This window comes from Suillus subalutaceus, assembly GCF_016647625.1.
Source record: "Suillus subalutaceus strain FC151 chromosome Unknown DFJ58scaffold_6, whole genome shotgun sequence".
In the NCBI taxonomy this organism is placed as follows: domain Eukaryota; kingdom Fungi; phylum Basidiomycota; class Agaricomycetes; order Boletales; family Suillaceae; genus Suillus; species Suillus subalutaceus.
In genome coordinates, this window is record NW_024540255.1 from 1 (window position 1) to 20509 (window position 20509).

Sequence of the window (20509 nt, forward strand, 5' to 3'; positions counted from 1 at the left end):
TGACAACAACCAACTGTATGATGTATAGGTCGAGGCCTGCGTCATGGAATGGACCACCGGGACAAGGACTGAAACAAAATTTTACAAGGAGCAGTATGCGACGGTGTTCAACACATACCTGACCCTCCTCATCAACTTTCACGAAGGTACGAAACACGCTGGTATTATCCCAAGGATTTGCAAAAAAGCTGTTGAAGGTTGCACGGTAAGTAGTAATACACTGATTATTTGACATGACAGTACTAACGACAACTCACCAGACACCACGGAAATGTCGCCAACGAGCCTATCCCAAGTGCTGCTACTCAACACTTCACAGTCGACGAGTTCGCGGCGGCGGCAGCTGAGTGGGATAATCGCAGCGGAGCTGACTCAGAGGATGATATGATGTGGTATGGCTAACTGGTTGTGCGAGCATTAGTACTAGTACTGTTCATGTTTCGTGGCTCCCGGAAAATAAAAATGCCGTACTATTGTTTTTCCTAGTGTCCTCCAGGCCTACTGACCACTGGATCCTACGGCGTGCCTATTCTATACATGAGTGTCCTACTCGCTACCTACATATCCGGGACTTACCTACCAGGCTACCAAACCGACAGAGACTATATAGGCTCGCTTAGGCACTGTGCTTTTTCCTGATGTCGGCAACCAGTCCGTTGTCGACCAAGCTCCTCGTGGAGGTCCTCCCGCTATTTGTCCCAATTCTGAATGAGGATGCTGGTAACTTGCTGTTCACGAGGACCTTATTTAGGGCGGTGTTCGTCAGATTGACATACTCCCATAAGGTAGCGTACGACTTACCCTTTCACAAACATATTTGCTCGCGCCATATCCAGGGCCTTCTGCGACGCCCGCGTCGTACTGTACTTCTTCTGGGAAGGGTCCTTTCGATTTATCCCAGTTTTGCGCAGTTGAGACAGAAGAGGTGAATAAAAAACGCGGCCTCGGATGCCACGGAGAAGATAGAGCCAGGTTTATAAGATTGCGTGTTCCCCGAACTTGAGGCTCGAAGGACGACAGCGCCAGGTTAAAGTTGAGTGGCCAGGCGTTGTGAATGATGACAGTGACGCATGCGCAGATCTAGATCGTGTTTTATTAGTAGACTAGTCTACAGAGCAGGCCGGAAATGAAGCAAACCTTCTGATACACCTCCTTCTCCAAACCCAGGTCATCACTAGAAGTATCCGTTTCTATATATAACAGTTTCTCTGACTGCAGGAGGGTGACATCCAAACCACGGTCATCGAATCCATTCCTCTGTCGTTCTTGAATGGATGCAGTACCCTTCGACGGACGATTGAAGGCATATACCATTGACACATCCTCGCGCTGTAGCAAAGATGCAAGCAGGTATGAACCAAGACCGCCTGTGGACCCAGTCAGGATGACCACATGATGGCTTCGACTGCGTCCACTGACAAGATTGGCGGAGGCATCTCTGACAGAGTCTCCACTGAATCCCACCGAATACTTCTCGACCATGCTCTCGATATCAACCTTGACATCGACCAAGGTTGGATTGTTCCCATGCAATACTACATGGACGAGGCTTCTCGCGAGCTGGCGGATTGAAGGACTTAAAAAGACGATGTTCTGGTCAATTTGCGGTGCTGAAGCCTGGACGTCGCGATCTGATGACGACCTGAGGGAACTGATGATTTGGCTTCTGAGGAATGTCGCAGAGAGACTGGAGGTAGGAAGTCAACAAAGCACGAGTCTTGATTGACCATCAGCTCACCTGTCAAAGCCCTGAGCGAAGAAGTCTGTGTCAGGGATCGACCGCCTTGCCAGCGTTCACAGAAACGGCATGGAGCATGAGCCAACTCTCAACGTCCTCCACAGTCCAGTTCGTAGGCAAAGGCACATCGATTCCTGTTCTGCCGCCCTCCACCCTTGTCGTATCTGACGCCCATTAATATCATTTTCGGACACTGGTGAAAGCACCTGCTCACAGGGCATTGATCTCCTCTTCGTATATTTGGCTAGTGGCTTTCTTGGTGATGGTCCCTTTTCCAGCTCGAGGCATGGGCTTCTCCTTGCGCGTCACAAGAATCATTTCCTTGAATATTCTGCTGAAGGCAGGGCCCGCCTTGTTCGCTTCCTCTATCTCAGGCCTTCAAGAGCATTTTTAATCATGAAAGCCGCACGCAGTTTTGCAAAGATCTTACCAAACTCGATTCCTGAACTCCGAAATTTGTGCCTCGTCGTTGATGTCGATTTCATGCCCCGCTCGTGGTTCTATGAGGACACCAACATGGCTACGTCCACGACCGAAGATCACGGCACCGTTCACATAGGGATTAGTCCCGATGATGCATTCCATGGGAGCTGGTATTACTTTCTCCCCGGACGAGAGCATCAATACATCGTCCTTCCTTCCTGAGCTGTAAAAATAATGTCAGACAGTTCCAGAACATGAATGACACAATTGTCAGTCGCACATCTTCCACAGACCCTCAATCGTTGGATGCTTGATAAACAAATCCGAAGTAGCATAACCCTTGACGTCCGGGAGATTCTCCACCGACACTCGGTACATCGGGGTTGTCTGCGAGGAAAAGTCCACATTGAGAGGACGTATAAAGAGTGAGACGTACCAAAATTTGGCATTCATATGTTTCATCGCCTTGATGAACCCATCTGGTCTTGATGTTTGGGATAAACCGCAGCCAGTCCCAAAGCTTTTTCTCGACCCCATCCCGGAATATACGAGTGACGGGCCCAATTTCTGTAGAGCCATAGATAGGGAACAGATTGGTTCCTGCATCCACCAGGGCATTTCCCGTCTTGGAGGCGAGTGGACCGCCAGTATAGAGCTACAACACCATGAGTCGTTCCTTGCAAAAATAAACCTATAACATACGACATATTCGAGATTCTTCAGAATATCAACAGTATTGGGAGAAAACGCCCATTGCTCCAGGAAGAAAGGCATGACCCACAAAGCATTCGATTTGGTATCAAGCACAGACTCCAAGATATTTTGGGAATTGGGTGTTAAGGGGGCTGCTGATGGGTCGTGGAAGGATGTGGGTGGGTAAATGGATACGCTGCTCAAGGACACGATGGGTACTAGCAATTGGACCACCACACCCGTAGTATGGAACGCTGGAACGGATGCAGCAGCGATGCGGATAGGAGTGAGAACGCCGATGTGGTCGACAATGCATGCTGATATCACCCTGTTAATACTTTGCTTCGCAGATTGTGTCAGCGGCTTACGGCTTGTGCACCAGTCAATGACAGTCTGGTTGGTTGCTGGAATGGCTTTCGGGAACCAGTACTGCCAGAGGAATGTAGGTAGTACAATATATCGTTCTGAGATGACCGAGAAGCTTGGGGAGGGTATGGGAAATCCTCGTCTAGAGAACCTGTGCCAAGCGCGGGATATAAATCTTTCAGCGTCGGTATCTCGTCAAATTGCAGCTGGCTCGCTTCAGAGTCATGAGATACGCTACCCGCTTTAATTCCGTCAATAAGGGAACCGAGAGAGTGGTGAGTGGTGACTAAATGACGACACTTTGTTTTTTGCATCATGCTTAAGATTGCCGCTGCTGAATTACGAGGGGACATGGGGAATGGCTTAAAAAGCAGCAGTCAGAGATACGTTCGAGCAGAAAAAATGTTCACATACGACTAGCCCAGCGAAGATAATACCCATAAACACCGTCTGATAAAGAAGGGTATCTGAATTGGCGATGATGCCAACTACCTCTTTGTCTGTGCCTGCACGATCTGGTCTAACTTCATGTGCGGCACGATGACAAGCTCGATAGAAGTCTAGGTGTGAGATGGAGACCAGCTCGTTTTTGCCAGGTTTATTGTAGACAAAGAATGTGACGTCCGAGTTATGTTGCGCATTGAATTCCAGCAATTCAGGGAGGAACAGAGATTCATCAAGAGGAGGATTATTGACAGAATTTGGATGTGAAGCAATCATGTTTTGTATGCTTAACTAGGCCGGTCACAATCCTTCGTGAAGGGGATCCAGCTCAGAATGTAGAGGATCAAGGTAGTTCTAGTATGCGTCCACGAAGTCCCCGAGTCTTTTAAAGTACCGCTGGGGTGGGAGGCTGAGCCCGAGTACACCCTGACCTCTCAAGATCTCATGTTTGCTAATGGCCATTTCGGGTGTTTCCTGTGCACTTCGAGAGACTTCAAGTTATGGCGTATGTATATGATTGACACGTACTTGACTATATCATACGTGTCAACTTTTGATTTTAGGAGGGGGGTCCTTGGTATAGACGGATGTCCAACTAGGCTGACATCTAATAGGTCCTAACCGCAGTGTTACTTGCAAATTCTGTCAACCAGTTTGGCAGGACCGTTCTACCAGACAAATGACAGATCAACAGTAACGAAACCAGACATTTTAGGAAGCGGAGAAACCTCCAGCGCAATCGCTTCTTCTATATTCAAGGACGCTCGTCCAGATAGGCTTCCGGTGTTCCTATGACCCGAGGGAACTTTGCTTCGCTTGGAAAACACGAGACTTCGGTTGAGGTTGTTGTACCGAAGTCAGTCGAAGTGACATTTCATTCACTTCGCGAGTCTGATTCTTGATGGCCCACCGTTTATGGTCACTGTGCACACTCGTTCAAGAAGTTCAAATGCCAGTTGGCGTCGCATCGCATCGATCCGAGTCGAGGTCCATGATTTCGAGGTGTTCCGCTGAGTCTTCGTAAGTGTGTTTTCATATCCAGTGCTGTGTCGCATTGCGCGATAGAAGATCTATCGATATTGGCAGGACCTCGGATGAACTTCACTTACCTAGGGAATCTTATAACCTGCAAGGGGTTACTGCGCGGCTCGTCTTGTGAAAGTAAAAGAGGATTAATATTTCAGTTATACTCTGACTTAATACCCACAACTGCTTTATGCGCCATACACCTTGTGCAACATGCAGTGAAATCATGATCCACCTCGACTCCGGGAGTTAAATAGGAGAATGAATCATAGCAGGAAAGCAGTCTGATGAGGCATGTACTTATGCGCAACGGGTGCGCTCGATACCGGTAGTGCCGCCGCCGACTACCAGAACCACGGATTTAGAAGTATTGAGTATTCGAGGAACCTTCAGCGAACATTCGAATCAGTACCTGGTTAATGCAGATACGAGAAATACTCACCATGTGTCGCTTCCGACTCGCAAGTGTGACGATGTACTACGTACATTGCTGTGTATCCAGTGTGTCTCTATGTAACGCCTGAGTGGGATTGCGCATTGATGCGGTAAGAAGTTGTACTGACATTGTCGGCGGGAGAATAGTTTGAACTCCAGAATAAACTGGAAATGAAACTCTTCTCCCGGCGACGGCGTCTTTGAAAACCCCTTCACAGAATCGGTCTCTACATCTGGTATACGAATTCTAAGGGATCATGAACATGATATAGGCAGGTTGTGAGGAAACATTTACGATTTTTTGTTCCAAAAAACACGACTTGATAAACGTCGTTTCTGGCACCTAGTGTCAAGTGATCAAATTTCCGTGCGGCAAAGATTCGTCAGCTGGCTCTGACCATACTTTGTCACACGGAAATTTAGACAATGTGCGGACTTCGTCAATGTGAGTATCGAGCTCATTGAATATGTTGGTACAGTTTTAAGAATCACGAGCTGGGATGACTCGAAAAAAAGCCTTGGTCAGATGGAATTCGGCAAGCTTTACTTACTTAAGCTATGATTGATTGATCGCGGACAACGGAGTTTGAAACCGATGGTTAAAAATTTTCTAGCGGATCTCAAGCCAGTCACTTTACTTCGTCCAGTGTTTTCTAGAGTTCCGCCGCTAGCCCCAACTTTCAAGTAAGTAATCCTATCCATCGTATTTTATGTTCCCTTCTACTTGGTCCTTTTGATGAACAAATATCACATTCAAGCTCAACAGTCTTATGGACCTCTGTGTCTAGCTGCTGACTACCATTACTTCTGCAATTCTGACACCTATCAGGCATTCCAAGACCATCATTTGATCAAGTACTAATGTTCGTTCTTCCAGGCGTCAACCGTACATTTTTGTTCTCGGATCCGCTTGCGCTCATGTATTATTATATTGTCGTGGCCTGAATATATTGCTTTGGTCATGTTTTCACCACATCCCGAGTTGTGTCGTGCAGTGTCAATAGTATAAATCTTAATAATGTTACAGGATGCGAGTACTTGAGTAGATGTATATGGTCTGAGTACATGTGCAGCGAGGGGATTAAATAGCATTGTTGCGGTCCATGATCATAGTGCTGTTCCCCGCTCGAAACTAGCCCGAATCTCGGAGGTATATTTGTCATAGTACCGCGCAATCTGTTGCTCTTCATCAGGTCATATTTCAAGAACATCGTGTACAATGACATACCTTTTTGTTGAACACCCGATTCCGCTCATTGATGTAGGTAATGTCGCCCTCATCCTCATTGAGTCTCTTTCGCGAGAATTTGCCCTTCTTGTCAATACTACGGCGTCATGTCAGTGCTACAAGGAGAAGCAAAATCACACAGCAACGTACTCTCTGTTGATCTTGCCAACCACTCTATCGATGGCATCTTCAGTAGGCTTGTTGTCGGCGTACAGCAGAGTATTGGCATCTCGGTAAAAGCTCTCTGCAGCCATCCGTTGTTCAGATGGAACCACCTGAGAAATGTACATCATAAGAAATGCAAAACAATGAAAAGGTTCAGCAAGACTCACCTGTCCGCCTGAAGGATGGAAGGTTGTGAGAGCAGATGATGATGGCGTGCTGCTCCCAGACTTTGAAAGAGACCCTGGTGCCAATCCCAGCACGGCTTCTTTCTGTCGGTTGTATGCAACGAGGTCGGGTTTGATAAGGTCAAGGTCTTTCTTGTAGCGCCGTCGAGCCGCGTGAACATCATCTACACAAGAATCTTTGATGAGTGTCATCATGCAATGAATAACATAAACCCCTACCGTGAAACTCATAGTCCGCTCTCCGTGCCTTCCTCGCTTTTTTCTTTTCCCAATTATCATTCTCTTCTATCGTCCATTCCCAATTCTTCTGCCGTTCCACATCCTCTCCCCGATCCTCAGCTTCAGCCTGCGTGCGCAGCACCTCTGCAAGTTTCCGCTGTCGTTCTAGCCGTGCAGTATCCCTCGCTGTCATCTTGGCTTTGGAAGACTCTTCAATGAGGGAGGCGCGATTCGCTTTCGTTGTTGAACGCTGTGGAAGAGAGGGTAAGGGATGAGGAGTACTATGTAGAGAGGACCACGCACCATCTTCGCTCTTAGCTGCTCCATTTTTGCTTTTCTCTCATCTATCGTCATCGTGCCTTCTTCTGCTGTCTTCTCTTCGCCGCTATCTGAAGTCATTTGTCGAGCGCAAGTGAGTGATGCTGGACCACGAACTGCACTGTGTTAAACGTCGCTTATGTAAGCCTTACTAAACTAGAATGGAGCCGGACCATGTATTTGTGTGCGTATACAGAACATTCTCAAAAATAATAGGTAACCGGCCGTTGGCAATACTAATATTTGTTGTTCAAAGCCGTATACAGCTGGCTGCGGAATCGGACAAATGCGCAGCGCTGAGCGCATCATCAGCATGTATTTTGCTCGTTGGCATCCTATACGTTCGTTATTCCTCATTCTCCACTGGCTTGTGGTCTCTCAGCTCTTGGACCTTCTCTGGTAACTCAACGATCAAAGCTGAGGCCTGAAGCCTGAGTCTTCAAGTTGACATGATACCATTAATTTTTCTTACATTTCTCTTCGCGCTGCCTGCGGGTACATTTGGATTACCGACAGACGTTGTTCCGGTTTCCGGTCAGACCATCTCCCTTCTAAGAAGGAACCAATCTCCTCGAGATGTCACCGAATGGGGCGCTTTGGCGAAGAGTCAGAGGGACAATTTAATAGCAAAGTATGGCAGCCCGAAAACACAGAAAAGAAGCACTGGTTATAATCTGTACGTAGTAATTAGCGGGAAATGTGTTTACTGAGTGCAACTTTTCTTCAGGATCGTCGATCAGCTGGATGATTCTAGGTAGGCGTTAGATATGTTCTCCTGTGTGCATGGCTCCCTGATTGAAGCATCCCTACAGCTACTATGGTTCACTGGCTATTGGTACGCCTGCGGTGTCCTTTGATATCATATTAGACACGGGCTCTTCGTGAGATCCAGTGCAGTTGACGTGGTGGGATAATTTAGTAATACATTATCGCAGTGATCTCTGGGTCGCCAGTTTTTCTTGTGGAACTTCATGTGGGTCGAGTCCTACATACGATCCATCGTCTTCATCAACCTTCCATAACCTCTCTACGCCATTCAATATACAGTATGGCTCGGGCTCTGCAGATGGCTATGTTGCACAGGACACAGTGCAAATGGCGGGATTCTCCGTTTCTACTCAAGGTTTTGGTCAGAATATCCTCTTATTTACAGGCCCGCTGGCGTCTACTTACGTGCACTACAGCTGTCGTTGACGCGGTGTCAACAAATTTGCTGATATCACCGGTCTCTGGCCTACTTGGTTTGGCATGGCAATCCATAGCAAGTTCAGGTCAGATGCCCTTATGGCAAACTTTGGCCTCCGGTAATGCTTGGGACTCAGCTCTTTTTGCTGTTCAGCTCACTCGGTGACAATATTTTCTCTTGAAATGAAGTGTATTACTAAAATGGAACAGGTATAAAAATGATTCCACCGCCCAGCAACTTGAGCCCGGAGGAGTCCTTAATATGGGTACGAGATGTTTCATACCGTAAGACATCTACTCAAACAAAACTGCTCTTAGGTTACACAAACAGTAGTTTGTACACTGGCTCGATTGATTACATCGATATTCCCGGAACTCCCTCATTTTGGTATATACCATTGATTTGTAAGTGGCTTACCAACTCATGAAAAATCTGCTCATTTATTCCAATCCAGCAATGACTGTGCAAGGCAACTCCGTCTCTATTACTTCAAGATCAACTGCTGCTATCGACACTGGCACGACCAATATAGCCGGTCCGGCCAGCTCAATTGAAGCCATTTACGCACAGATTCCCAATTCACAACCAGCCACGGGTGAATGGGAAGGATATTATAGCTTCCGTAAGCAAACCTCTTGAGCGTCGCGAGGTCAAGTGGCTCAACGCTCAATCAGCATGCTCGACGACTGTAAACGTAGAAGTGTCGTTCGGTGGCGCCACGTGGTCGATGAGCCCAGCAGATTTTGCCTTCACACAAACCAGCTCAACAGAATGCATTGGTGCATTCTTTGAAGCAAGTACTGGTACTGGGACCCCCTCTTGGATCTTCGGCGATGCTTTCCTGGTATGTGGCAATGATAAACGGCCTTTGAGTTCTGCAATACTGATCATTTTTTAATATTCCATTCAGAAAAATGTGTATTCTGTCTTCCGATATAATCCCCCTTCGATTGGCTTCGCCAACCTCTCAAGTATCGCAATCGCTGAAAATGGCGCTGGGGGCACCGTCCCTTCCGCGACCATCGGTACAGCATCTGTATCGGTCACCAACACAAGCGATGCCCCACGCGGACACGCACTGAGTGTATCATTGTTTACTCTTCTCTTCCTAGCTTTCTCAGCAGTGCTCCTCCTTTAACTTCCACGCTATCTGCATTCGCCTTTCTAATGGAGGGCTCATCTTTGTAGGACTAAACGCTCACATATTTGGACCACACTCACTTATAATTCATGTAGCTATATGATTCGAGGGAGGAAGTGTAATTGTTACTGGCCAGTTCTTTATGGGTTGTAAGTAGTGACTTGTCATTGACGGGAACTACATTAATCTATACACTGCCACCGATGCCACGCCATTGAACAGCTGAGTTAGCTTCATTAGAAGTCGATAATGTAAGGGTAGCGGGCCAGCAGCGGTGCCAGACTGCCAGTTACTGGGCGCAACCGTACGAACAGAAATGAAAAACCTAGACTTTCAAGGAATCCACACAACTCCAAGACTTCTACGGTCCTAATGTCCCTCATTTTGTGAGAAGCCACATCTTTGACTTGTGTAATAATATTATGGTCTGACGAGATCCTCTTGTATTCTCTGATGTGTGAAGTCAGGCAGCTCGAGAAGGCGATGATCCCATGGGCGGACAAGCAAGAACGGACTGTCGAACGGGCTTTGCCCGCGAGAACTGAATCAATGTCTCGTCCGTGGCGACCCGCAGGCCCTGATTCAAAGCCCATCTGCTTCGATTCCATACATGAAATGGATGTCCCCAAGGAGCCCAAGACCGGAAAATTTGTTTCCCATTCTCCTAGCATGCGAACAATCAATGATGCCAGCGGCCAGATATTAATCTTTGAAGAGCCTAGTTTTTTTTCACGCGGTCGTCGGCCTAGATGGAGGGTCGGACTGAATCGTTGAATAATCCTGTTTTGCTAGATTCGGCATAGGGCCGAACTTCGTTGGCAGGAACCTCGTTTACAGGTTCTGTACTTAAGTAAAATAGTAAAGGCGGTTCAACTGCATGATTGGGGGAAATCTGCAGCTCTGGACAATGACAAGTTGAGGCAGCCATGCTCCGAGATATTGTTGGTGTACCGTGATCGACATGAAGGCAAATGCCGGTGCTACGGCCCCGGGCCGGGGGTCTATTCGAGGTGGCGGGTCAGGCAGCGCTTGGACTGGAACTTCCAATTATGCCGCATCATAGTTGAACTTGTGCATCAGAAATCCCCCAAGACATGGCCTGGCCAGACCCGCGTATAGGCAGAATGATGCGACAACAAAGATTTAATATGGTGGGCAGCCAAGGCCCAGCACATGGGTAGTCTACTCAGTGCTCGTCAAAGCGCATGGTCTGCTTGGACGCAAGAGCCATCCAAGCGTGCATCCAAGCGTTTACCCCGCCCTGATGTCGTGAGGGACCAAAGCGTTGGTCTATTGCGATACTTAAAGCGTCCAGACTGCATTGGTTTCAGTACCACAGAAGAATAAATCGCCCATCGCTCACCAGTATCCCACTCCCATCTGATCCTGGAGATGGCATCCCTCTTATCTACAGATAGTTCTGCACCCAGTTTGTCATCGATATCCCCTGACATAGATGAAGTGCTCGCCGGTGTCCGGTATATCATGGAGATCTCTGTGGCCGCACAAGACGCAAAACTCCTAGACATCATTTCTATTCTGACCACTCAAGCCGAGAAAGTCAAGGAAAGAGATCAATCGATCATCATCATGCAGTCGAAGCTAGAGTAAGTTATCTCTATGATGTTGTTCTACTTGCTCAAAGTACTCAATCGATACTCAGCTCACAGCAAGCCATCATGGAGGAGATTCGTTCGGAACAGCGACAGCTAATATCAGCTGTCGCATCCTTCATGGAAAGCAACGCGCAAGATGCCTCAGCGGTACTTACTCCGCCTGTAATCCTGGGAACGCCAGAGCCTGTGACACCCGCTGTGAACCCAGAAAGATCGCCAAGCGCTATCTCAGTGCCGGAGTTGCCTTCCTCTCAGGCAACTCCCACACCCGCATTTCACCCTTCATCATACCGTAACAGCATTCCTGTCGCGCACGCCAGCTTGAGGACTGCCACCGCTGATGACCGATGGAGGGCTCCGAAGCGCTACATCAAAACGCAACGGGGTGGCCAAATCCGGCGCCAGGGTGCTTTCTACGGTACTCCCGACTGGAGCACTATGACAGCAATTTCCGGTGATGTACCTGATTGTGGTGTACCTCCTCCCTCTCCCCCGGCGGGCCCCCAGATCCAAGAAGAAGTCATCTCCACAGCGGGGAATTCTCGCGCAGATGTACACACACCGGTGGAAGTTACGCGGGAGATAGACGCTGCTGCCGACGCCGTGAAGGCTGCAGTAAGGAACGAAGGTAATAGGGCCTCTGATGCCTCTTCCATGGGCCGTAACTCCTGCAAGCGTTGCCGAGATCCTGACGAGCAGGAGGCACGCAAGACTGCAAATCGTATGAACATATCTAGCATCGTTCATACTACGCCCGATGGGTCTTCTCCCTCCATTTCGTTTTCTTTCTGTTCCACTAGGCCTGGTCCTGATCGGAGCGGTGGCTCTGACTGTGATGGCCCCCCGAAGCGCAGACGTGTGTCTCAAGATGTCATTGATTTTGATGCGGTTTCCGACACGAAACGCCCGATCCGCAGGAGTTCGCGCCGTGCGATACCCCGTTGATACCGTTTTTTCACCTTACATATTACCTCTTGTGTATCATATCTACCTTTATTACTATCCGCCAAAGACCCAGGGATGAGCGCTTGAGCGGTCTGGTTGGTTGTACTTTTTATATATATCACGTCGACATTAATGAACGCTTTCTAAAACGATAGTGCGCTCACTGGCAGGCTGGAATTGAGCTGGATTCTGAGAAATCGCATTAAGAATGGCGATATTCGCGCACTGTAAGCTGTTTCACGGCTCTTTGTTCGTTTTGACCAAAATCGCGGCACTGTTCGCTCTAGTGTCTGAGGCGTGAACCGAATGGACCTTAATAATAACGGTAATCAATAATATCATACTCATGACCGTCATCTTCATTCCCACTGCATGATATTCTTTGCTCAATGTGCCATGCATCCTCGCACGTTAGCAAGACTTACCTCCCTTTCTACTCATATTCGTCGAACACCTCTCCGACCTGCCCATTCGAGGCGAATGTCATGTGCTACTGTTCCGCCAGATAACGCAACCTTTCAATTACCACCATTGAACTTTGCCATTTCTCCTGTACCGAAGCATCTATCTGACAAGGGACGGCATATAAAGACTGCTGCAGCGCTCATAATTGGGTGTGTATAATAATACATATGTTCTGGGTTCACGAACAGAAAACTGAATGCAACTGCCAAGGGACGAAATTCTGAATGGAAAGACGCTCGACCGGAACTCCAATTACTTTGCACGATTCTGTTTTGAGCATGGTATTCAATTGTGAGTGTCCTTCCTGTCTAGTCCGCGCGCTGGTCGCCAAAACAACTTGTAGGAAACGCGTAGAAGTGATAGCAGATGATGAAGCTGAAATGTACGTGCGTCACTTGTAACATTCATATTGCAGGGGCGCAGCTGCTCAGCGAGCCCCAGCATTGAAGCCAGCCGGAGAATGGTGGAAACGTACGATTTTGTGGTGACGTCAGGTGGTATCGGGCCTACCCACGATGGTACGTTCATTTGCGAACTTCATTTCCGGCACACGACCATGACGCCATTCGTATCTTATCACTCACAGACATAACATATGCGTCTTTGGCGAAAGTCTTTTGATCAGGGCCTCGTATATCACAATGAAACTCTCGCTCGGATGGAGGAGTCTGGGAAATATCGAGCGTGGATATCAAAGCAAAGCGAGGAACAGCGAACAGCGCGCAAACGTATGGCACTGTTCCCTGATGCGGCGGAGGTGATTTTCGTTGCAAGCGATATATGGGTGGTGAGCATGTTTGAATACAACTTTAAGACTGGTCGCTAATTTTGACAAGCCCGTCGTTCGCCTGCAAGGGAAACTTTGCATATTTCCAGGGATACCCAGCCTCTTCCAAAAGATGCTAGATAACCTGAAACCCTTCCTTCCTCTCCCGCCTGAAGAGGAGCGACCTTTCCGGCTCCAAGTGTTCACGGCGTGAGCATTGCATCACCCCTATGATTCGTAATGATATACTGATAGTGATTTTAGATTACCTGAGTCGTCTATTGCCCCGTTCCTCACTGACCTTCAAAAGCGAGTACAACCTGAGGGTATTCGGATAGGCTCCTATCCAGTCCTACAGAAAGGTGTGTACGTGTCTCTCATAGGCGCGGACCGTGGCCGTGTACATCAGCTTGGCGTAGAGGTTGAGAAAGAAGTGGATGGACGTGCTGTCACCGAGGCAGAAGCGGAAGCCAAGCGGCAATTGGGCTGCCAGTGATTGAATGTTCGATTTATAGTATCATGTACTTTCCGGATGCGCGGTTGTGTCTTCATTTCCGCATACTTGTTGTGGAGACAATCCACACTTTGTTTCGTCTGCTTCTTACTTGCTCACTAGTTTTCTCGGCTCGCTGATACTTGACTTGTTCTTTCATTTCTCCTGCTTGGTGAACGAATGCATGGCGTACGACGCGTTACACGCCACCATATACTATCTGAAGTGCGGGTCCCTCGTCACCGTAAATAGGGTCTTTGTCAAACCATGCCAAGTCTTTGATAGCTTCAATATTTGCCTGCTCATCCTCCCTGCCATAACACATGTCCCAGTCCATTCCCTTGGGATAACTTCCGACCATCTCGAATCCACCGTCCAAGTCTTGCAAGAGCCTGTGCCCCACGCCTGCAGGAATGATAATGACATCCCCAATCTTAACTTCCGTTTCTACCTTTCCAGGATTGTTCTCTCCACCAAAACATAGCCTCGCACGACCAGATGCGATGCATAGTACTTCATGAGTAGTGCTATGAAAGTGCGTCGTGCTGTACATAGTATACCTCCACTGGGGCTCGACGACGCCGACGGACCCTAGATGGGCCTCAATAACAGCAGGTGATATCGACGGTTGGAAACATTCGTGATATATAATGAGAGGGTAATTTTGCAGGGAGGTGTTTGGGATGAGACTGAGGCTAGGAATGAAATGAGAAGACACTCGAAGACCTCGAAGAGGTGCTATTAGCGACGCCATCATAACAGTATACTAATACTGTGACAAGATAAAGCCTCCTGTAAGAGCCTGTAAGGCGCGTGACGTCACATCATTAATACGCGCCGCATTTTGCCGTGGTTATGTACTTACAGCTTGCTTGCCAACCAGTCGCATCATGTTTGAGGTTAACTTAACGTTCAGATCCACGGAGCGTCTCTTAGAAAATATTACAGATGTGACCCTGTAGTCATGCATTGTCTCGGCAATCAAACGAGGTGGTCAGACAGGTTAATAGGGCGCTAAATCTCCTCCCGACATGACCCGATCGAAAAATACTATGGCTCCAGTTTAATTGACAAAGATAAACATGACACCACCACCCTCTTCCATTATCTAATCCGCCACCGATAACTATTTAAAAGCTTTACTGAGGAACAGCAAATTTTAGCCTTCATTTCCTGCAGAGTCCAGACCATGTTCAAGGCGCGCTTGAGTGTTGTATGTGGTCGCGTGCAACCTCGTCCGGCAAAAACGTCGGTCGCCGCCGCACGAACGTTTACTTCGTCTGCACCACGAAGTAAACAACGTCTGGTCATATTGGGTTCAGGCTGGGGAGGTTACGAGATTCTAAGAGCCGTTGATAAGAAGCGATGGAGTTAGTCTCTGACTACGTTCGTGCTCGCGTGGTGTTGATGGCCCCCCTTTATAGATGTCACGATGGTTTCACCAACCAATGCTTTCAATTTTACTCCTTTGCTCGCCAGCTGTGCTGTTGGTACCCTCGAATTTCGCTGTGCGGTCGAACCGGTATGTCATTATACTTCCGTGACATGTCTTCACATTAATATGGATGACAGGTACGGAGGTTTTCTCCACAAGTGGTAAGTTAGATCTAGGGATGATTGGTCCACATGCCACCGAGAATTGATTCATGTTTGACTTTTAGGCTTGTTACCAGGCCTGGTGTGATGCAATCGGTCTGTCTACGCTTTCTTTGATCGTCGTAGGTATCTGATTTTTGTTTGTTCAGACTTCAAGCAAAAGACCCTGAAATGCGTAAGTACTCATTCAAAACCCATGGTCATGGTGCACTAAACAACAGTTTTCAGATGCCTGCCACGGCTCCTTTGGAATTTGAAGGATCTGCCTCTGTTGCTCTCGCAGGAGCAACCACAACAGAGACTTCGCACCCGCCAGGTACGGGCAATGCGTTCAAATTACGTTACGACAAGTTGGTGATAGCCGTCGGTGCTTACTCGCAGAGTACGTGAACAGTGTCGTGATACGTATCATTCTGACAAAATTAATGATAGCATTCAACGTACCTGGCGTCAAGGAGCACGCTCATTTTCTCAAAGACGTGCGAGATGCTCGAGCAATTAGGACGCGCATCATAGATTGTAAGTGTATTTACGGGTTGTCACAGACATTGCTTACCCTACGTAGGTTTCGAGCAGGCCAATCAACCTACCCTCTCTGACGTCCAACGCCGAAACTTGCTCAATTTCTGTATTGTCGGTAAGCACCAGGTTTCTGATGACATTTAATCCTCCATGGTGATACAACACTTCATAGGTGGTGGACCCACGGGTGTCGAATTCTCAGCAGAGTTGCATGATTTGCTGCATGCTGAGATTGAGAGACACTATCCGTCACTCGCGCGCATGGCCAAAATCACACTCTACGACGTGGCGCCAAACATCCTCGGCAACTTTGACAAGTCCCTGGCAGTGTAGGTGACCTGTGTCTTTCTCCAGAATCCCTGATAACCTTTGAACCGATAGCTATGCTGAAAACAAGTTCCGGAGAGACGGTATTAGTATCAAAACAAGACACCATGTGGAGCGTGTTGAGAAGGTCCGAATAACGCGCTGCAGTTATCCCAAATCTCGACGCTGATTGTTACACAGGACCGCATGTTCGTTAAAGAACAAGGAGAAGGTCTGCAATCAACACTGCTAATCGTTTAGGTCAAGTTCTTGCTCACCACAGTTGTTGTAGTTCCATTTGGTCTCCTTGTTTGGAGTACTGGGTTAGCTCCTAATCCGCTTATCCAGTCAATTGATTCTCTTGAGAAACACGATAAGACACAAAGGTCTGCGGTCATGCTTGATTAGCCGCGAAGCCATGCTGACGCATATGGCTGTCTCTAGCCTTTTCACTAACCAAAACCTTAATGTCATCACCAAAGAAGGCCATGCAGATCCAGATGTTTGGGCTATCGGTGATTCTGCGAGCATCAAAGGACAGCTCCATCCCGCCACTGCACAAGGTCTGTCTGCCCATAACCCTATTTGGCGCCCATGGGCTGCGGGTTTCTCATCTTGACAACGTCTATTTACAGTCGCGAATCAGAAAGGCAAATACCTGGCGCAGAAGCTTAACAAAATTGTCAAAGATCAGGAGCACACAAAGCCCTTTGAATTCCAAAACCAGGGGAGCTTAGCTTACCTGGGAGACTGGTACGTGGCGGTCCATCAGAAGGCGAACATTTCTGATTCGGCTCTACAGGAAAGCAATCTATGATCGGTCGAGCGCTGATACTGTCAAGACTAAGGAGACCGGACGTGTAGCGTGGCTCCTATGGCGTTCCGCGTATTTCACCATGACTCTTAGTATCAGGAACCAGTGCGTGGTTCTATTTTCGCAGTCGATTATGGGGCGTCTGATGTATACTACTTAGGATTCTGGTGCCTACATATTGGTGAGTTCTGCGTCATTCCGATCGTCATCCCATGATCTCATCTCATTCCTGTACAGGTTCCTAAATTGTATGTTCTTAGCCGTGTACTCCGGTCATTGCTAATACACGTTGCAGGGATTTTCGGCCGCGATCTGACGCGCTTCTGATTTTCATGGCTGCGCCACCACCACGTTCATTTCACTCATAGGTGAGTCATTCTCTGTCGTGGTGGCCACCTCGGCTGACTTGATAACAGACTGTATAGACTTAGAGATATTACCATACATAAGAATTCGTGTTGTTATATTTACTGTCACACAGTGCCAATAATATGCGGTCGATGACATACAAGAAACAATACATAGACCATCATTCAAGAAGCAAAAGTATTAGCAAGTCAAAAGTACGATAGGAAAGACTCAGGATTGCCATGAGATGACTGCAAAAATGGAACAAAAGGATGCGTTACAGAATGGTGACAGCTTTTCGTCGGATTTTGCGCTTTTCCGGTGGTGGTGGGGAAGTTGAAGTTGCTACATAGGTCCGACATCAACAAGACAACTTCCGGAAACGTGGGCATTGGGACTCACGCTGGGGCTGCGCAGCCGCTGGTTTGTCCGTCATTGCCTTAGCACCGGCAAGAAACCCTTCCACAAAATCTTTATCGTCTTTGACGATCTCAGGCCCGGGCGCCACCCCACAACCCTGAAGGTCTGCCATCAGCGTCGACCAGGCGGGCTTGATATTCCTGGAAGATTCAATGATGCCCCGAGTGGAGATTCCGACATGGGCCACATGGACAAAGGAGTGGGGCGCGGGGCTGGAGATTATCCGAGGGCTCACTGAAGAAGATTTGGGCACCTTCTGCTTTTCTTTCTTTTCTTTCTTGTCCTTCTTGTTAGATTTGAAGAGGAAAGGCTGGAAGACTGAAACACGTGTTATGGCATGGCAGCACGGGAGAGCATTGAAGCTTACAATGGTGCCGCGTCCGATCCGAGACTTTTTTGTAGAAGACACTTGCTTCTTCGTCTTCATCGAAACAAAATCCGAACATGCGACTCTGACGCAGAATTCAATTTGTTTGCAACGAGGTAAAAGGTAACAGACGTACAGTTCCGGAGAAATAGTGAAAGAAAGGCTTGTCTTTCGTGTACTCGAAGACCTCGGGGATGGAAAATGTCCAAACCACACGGTCGGTCTTCATGTCAACGAGGCGAAACCAGTATTTCTCCTTGAGACGCATACCATGTCCGCCTCGCTTCGGAGGAGACGTGCCATGGTGTGTGTCTCGGTCGCGTCCGAAGACCAAAATTCCTTTGAGCTTGGAAAAGCTCCAGTTTAAATGAGGATTATTGAAAGGTGCGTAGTAGATTCGAACCGCAGCAGTGGCGACCACTTTCTGCATGCTGGGTTCGAGAACAGATGAAATGTATGGGTGGCGTTGTTTGTCTTCAGCGGTGAACGCTGACGAGTCATGCATCTGCACAAAATGTGATAATCTGGAAAGAGAAGAGGTGGTTTTGGTGTAGTGGGTGATCGATCACAGAAAGACACAACAGACACGGAACGTGTGTTTATATACCGTTCGATAACACAGGAGAGCGCCTGTGGGGAAGAGAAGGCTGCAGCGTGGCCCCCTCGTGTCATCATAATCTCTCGCCGGTAACGCAGGACCGTTTACGGTATGATTCTTGTTGTCAAGCCTGTGAGGGCATACATAGGCTGTTCCCGGTGATGCCCAAGAAGAGGAACTTCCTCCCTGATCAGTGTCTAAGTCCATTTTGGCACTCAAGGGCTCAAGTGCACCCAGCGCCAAACAAGCTGTATTTTTACGGCTATAAATGGTTTTAAACATGTAATACTGATGATGTGGATTGCAATTCTAGTGATTACTCGCCTGGCCACCCGCTTGTTAACCTTCTATCGGAGATGAGGCTTATGCACGGGGCGTGTCAGGTTGCCAGGGAAGAAGTCCCCAAAAACAAGTCCTCATGCTGAGGATTCTCATACGTACACAATAGGATGAGAATGTGATCTTTGTTGCAAAGCACCCTCGCTTCCCGGTGATTGAGATTCGTGGTACTAGTGACTGCATGACGTCTGAGCGGAAGAGCCCGAGCATCGGAAGGCCTGGACCACAACTTCAGATTACGATAACGTCACTTACGTGTTGCCCAATCCCATTAATTAATAATGTCCATGAAATCTCTACCGTCGTAGGTTGCGACGTTGTACATGCCACGAAAGCCAAAAAAATGTGATTCACGGAGACACAATTAACAAAATGGCAAGTTGATACGGCACCGCAGCTGCAGACAATTGGTGAGCTTCAGGTACTAAATATCTACTCATACAACGAAGTCAACGATCAAGAACATCATGGTGGACCGCAGACCAACGTGCCACTGGCACATACGTATTAGTACGCAGAGAAAATTTTCACCAGTTGCATAGGTCATCTGTCCTAATAGCATTCTTCAAAACTTCACGAGTCTGTATGACGGCTGTTGCATATGGAGATAACATCGATAGTTTCGTCTGTTACATTCTCTGATGCTTCTTCAGCGCAGTCGTGGTCACAGAGGCCCGAGCTTCTAGTACATTCGGAATAATCCTTAATGTACGAGCAATTGTGGCAGCGTGGACAGCAGCAAATCATATCAGCGGCCCTTGTGCACAGCAGTCAAATATCCAGACCACTTGGCAGATGCAGGTTGCGCCGCCATCATTGACACACAGCACATACATGGCCCCGATCGAAAGGGTAGGTTGAGTTTACCGTGGCACGACTCCGCTAGGAATACAGAGAATGCTCATCGCATTTGGGACACTTGGCTATCTGGCAACATTCACGATGAAAGAGCCGCGAGTCGCAGAAATCACAATCCGAAAGTTCTGGTAAGCAGATGCGGTTGATAAGCCCCTGGTTCAAAAGACGCTCATGATAATTCTGCCGCCAATCATTCACATCAAGACAATAAATCGATACGAGTCAGCTCTTACCTGCACCTGAACTCGTTTCCACACCTGACTTGCTATGCGATAACATTGTTTGTTCTCGGATGTCTGTAATATCGCAAGGAGAAAATCACAAATGTTACCACAGTCGGCGCGAGCTCAAGAGGGAGGCATGTCCCATAGTATGAGGACAGAGCGCGTAGAAGTCCCAGTGAGACGAAAATAGATGAAAACTTCTGAATCTGCATATGCTATAAACAAGGGTAGCGGGATTCTATGAATCGCACATGCCAGTGGTTCG

The 20509-nt window shown here is 47.9% G+C and overlaps 9 protein-coding genes across 9 annotated transcripts; 5 read left to right on the forward strand and 4 right to left on the reverse strand.

Moving 5' to 3' along the window:
• Positions 1–43: 43 nt before the first annotated feature.
• On the forward strand, positions 44–402 carry DFJ58DRAFT_722040 (uncharacterized protein; the record flags this gene model as incomplete). Its single annotated transcript, XM_041384851.1, has 3 exons — positions 44–146; positions 175–205; positions 261–402. The coding sequence occupies 3 exons, from the start codon at positions 44–46 to the stop codon at positions 400–402; spliced, it is 276 nt and encodes a 91-aa protein (XP_041249641.1).
• Positions 403–616: 214 nt separating this feature from the next.
• On the reverse strand, positions 617–4115 carry DFJ58DRAFT_884689 (putative aminoadipate reductase; the record flags this gene model as incomplete). The annotated part of the gene is made up of 12 exons (XM_041394614.1): positions 3635–4115; positions 3223–3582; positions 2864–3196; positions 2598–2816; positions 2442–2548; positions 2169–2384; positions 1953–2114; positions 1805–1892; positions 1739–1749; positions 1138–1687; positions 802–1080; positions 617–742 (listed from the first exon to the last, which is right to left on the reverse strand). Exons 1-12 carry the CDS (start codon positions 3938–3940, stop codon positions 617–619), a joined length of 2757 nt encoding a protein of 918 aa, XP_041249642.1. The 5' UTR covers positions 3941–4115.
• Positions 4116–6100: 1985 nt separating this feature from the next.
• DFJ58DRAFT_760166 (SYF2 splicing factor-domain-containing protein) lies at positions 6101–7354 on the reverse strand. The gene is made up of 6 exons (XM_041388397.1): positions 7226–7354; positions 6923–7172; positions 6686–6867; positions 6504–6628; positions 6354–6450; positions 6101–6301 (listed from the first exon to the last, which is right to left on the reverse strand). The coding sequence occupies exons 1-6, from the start codon at positions 7319–7321 to the stop codon at positions 6233–6235; spliced, it is 819 nt and encodes a 272-aa protein (XP_041249643.1). The 5' UTR covers positions 7322–7354; the 3' UTR covers positions 6101–6232.
• A 335-nt stretch (positions 7355–7689) lies between these two features.
• Positions 7690–9564, forward strand: DFJ58DRAFT_651892 (aspartic peptidase domain-containing protein; the record flags this gene model as incomplete). Its single annotated transcript, XM_041381644.1, has 10 exons — positions 7690–7916; positions 7968–7994; positions 8053–8121; positions 8176–8369; positions 8425–8587; positions 8636–8691; positions 8744–8830; positions 8881–9048; positions 9101–9270; positions 9337–9564. The coding sequence occupies 10 exons, from the start codon at positions 7690–7692 to the stop codon at positions 9562–9564; spliced, it is 1389 nt and encodes a 462-aa protein (XP_041249644.1).
• Positions 9565–10601: 1037 nt separating this feature from the next.
• Positions 10602–12275, forward strand: DFJ58DRAFT_404515 (uncharacterized protein). The gene is made up of 2 exons (XM_041380236.1): positions 10602–11174; positions 11231–12275. Exons 1-2 carry the CDS (start codon positions 10960–10962, stop codon positions 12126–12128), a joined length of 1113 nt encoding a protein of 370 aa, XP_041249645.1. The 5' UTR covers positions 10602–10959; the 3' UTR covers positions 12129–12275.
• Positions 12276–12378: 103 nt separating this feature from the next.
• DFJ58DRAFT_760180 (MoaB/Mog domain-containing protein) lies at positions 12379–14082 on the forward strand. The gene is made up of 8 exons (XM_041388398.1): positions 12379–12742; positions 12804–12884; positions 12937–12975; positions 13017–13111; positions 13180–13205; positions 13258–13380; positions 13430–13569; positions 13624–14082. The coding sequence occupies exons 1-8, from the start codon at positions 12501–12503 to the stop codon at positions 13853–13855; spliced, it is 978 nt and encodes a 325-aa protein (XP_041249646.1). The 5' UTR covers positions 12379–12500; the 3' UTR covers positions 13856–14082.
• Positions 14052–14865, reverse strand: DFJ58DRAFT_741606 (RmlC-like cupin domain-containing protein; the record flags this gene model as incomplete). The annotated part of the gene is made up of 2 exons (XM_041387150.1): positions 14718–14865; positions 14052–14654 (listed from the first exon to the last, which is right to left on the reverse strand). Exon 2 carries the CDS (start codon positions 14607–14609, stop codon positions 14052–14054), a length of 558 nt encoding a protein of 185 aa, XP_041249647.1. The 5' UTR covers positions 14610–14654; positions 14718–14865.
• A 73-nt stretch (positions 14866–14938) lies between these two features.
• Positions 14939–17605, forward strand: DFJ58DRAFT_760186 (FAD/NAD(P)-binding domain-containing protein). The gene is made up of 19 exons (XM_041388399.1): positions 14939–15222; positions 15277–15374; positions 15425–15448; positions 15514–15544; positions 15598–15623; positions 15677–15830; positions 15881–15967; positions 16014–16085; positions 16143–16299; positions 16352–16424; positions 16478–16508; positions 16569–16662; positions 16721–16839; positions 16912–17029; positions 17079–17195; positions 17251–17271; positions 17328–17338; positions 17386–17458; positions 17507–17605. Exons 1-18 carry the CDS (start codon positions 15042–15044, stop codon positions 17415–17417), a joined length of 1446 nt encoding a protein of 481 aa, XP_041249648.1. The 5' UTR covers positions 14939–15041; the 3' UTR covers positions 17418–17458; positions 17507–17605.
• DFJ58DRAFT_696125 (uncharacterized protein) lies at positions 17567–18783 on the reverse strand. Its single transcript, XM_041383467.1, has 4 exons — positions 18362–18783; positions 18226–18310; positions 17841–18176; positions 17567–17783 (listed from the first exon to the last, which is right to left on the reverse strand). The coding sequence occupies exons 1-4, from the start codon at positions 18728–18730 to the stop codon at positions 17716–17718; spliced, it is 858 nt and encodes a 285-aa protein (XP_041249649.1). The 5' UTR covers positions 18731–18783; the 3' UTR covers positions 17567–17715.
• Between the last annotated feature and the right edge of the window lie 1726 nt (positions 18784–20509).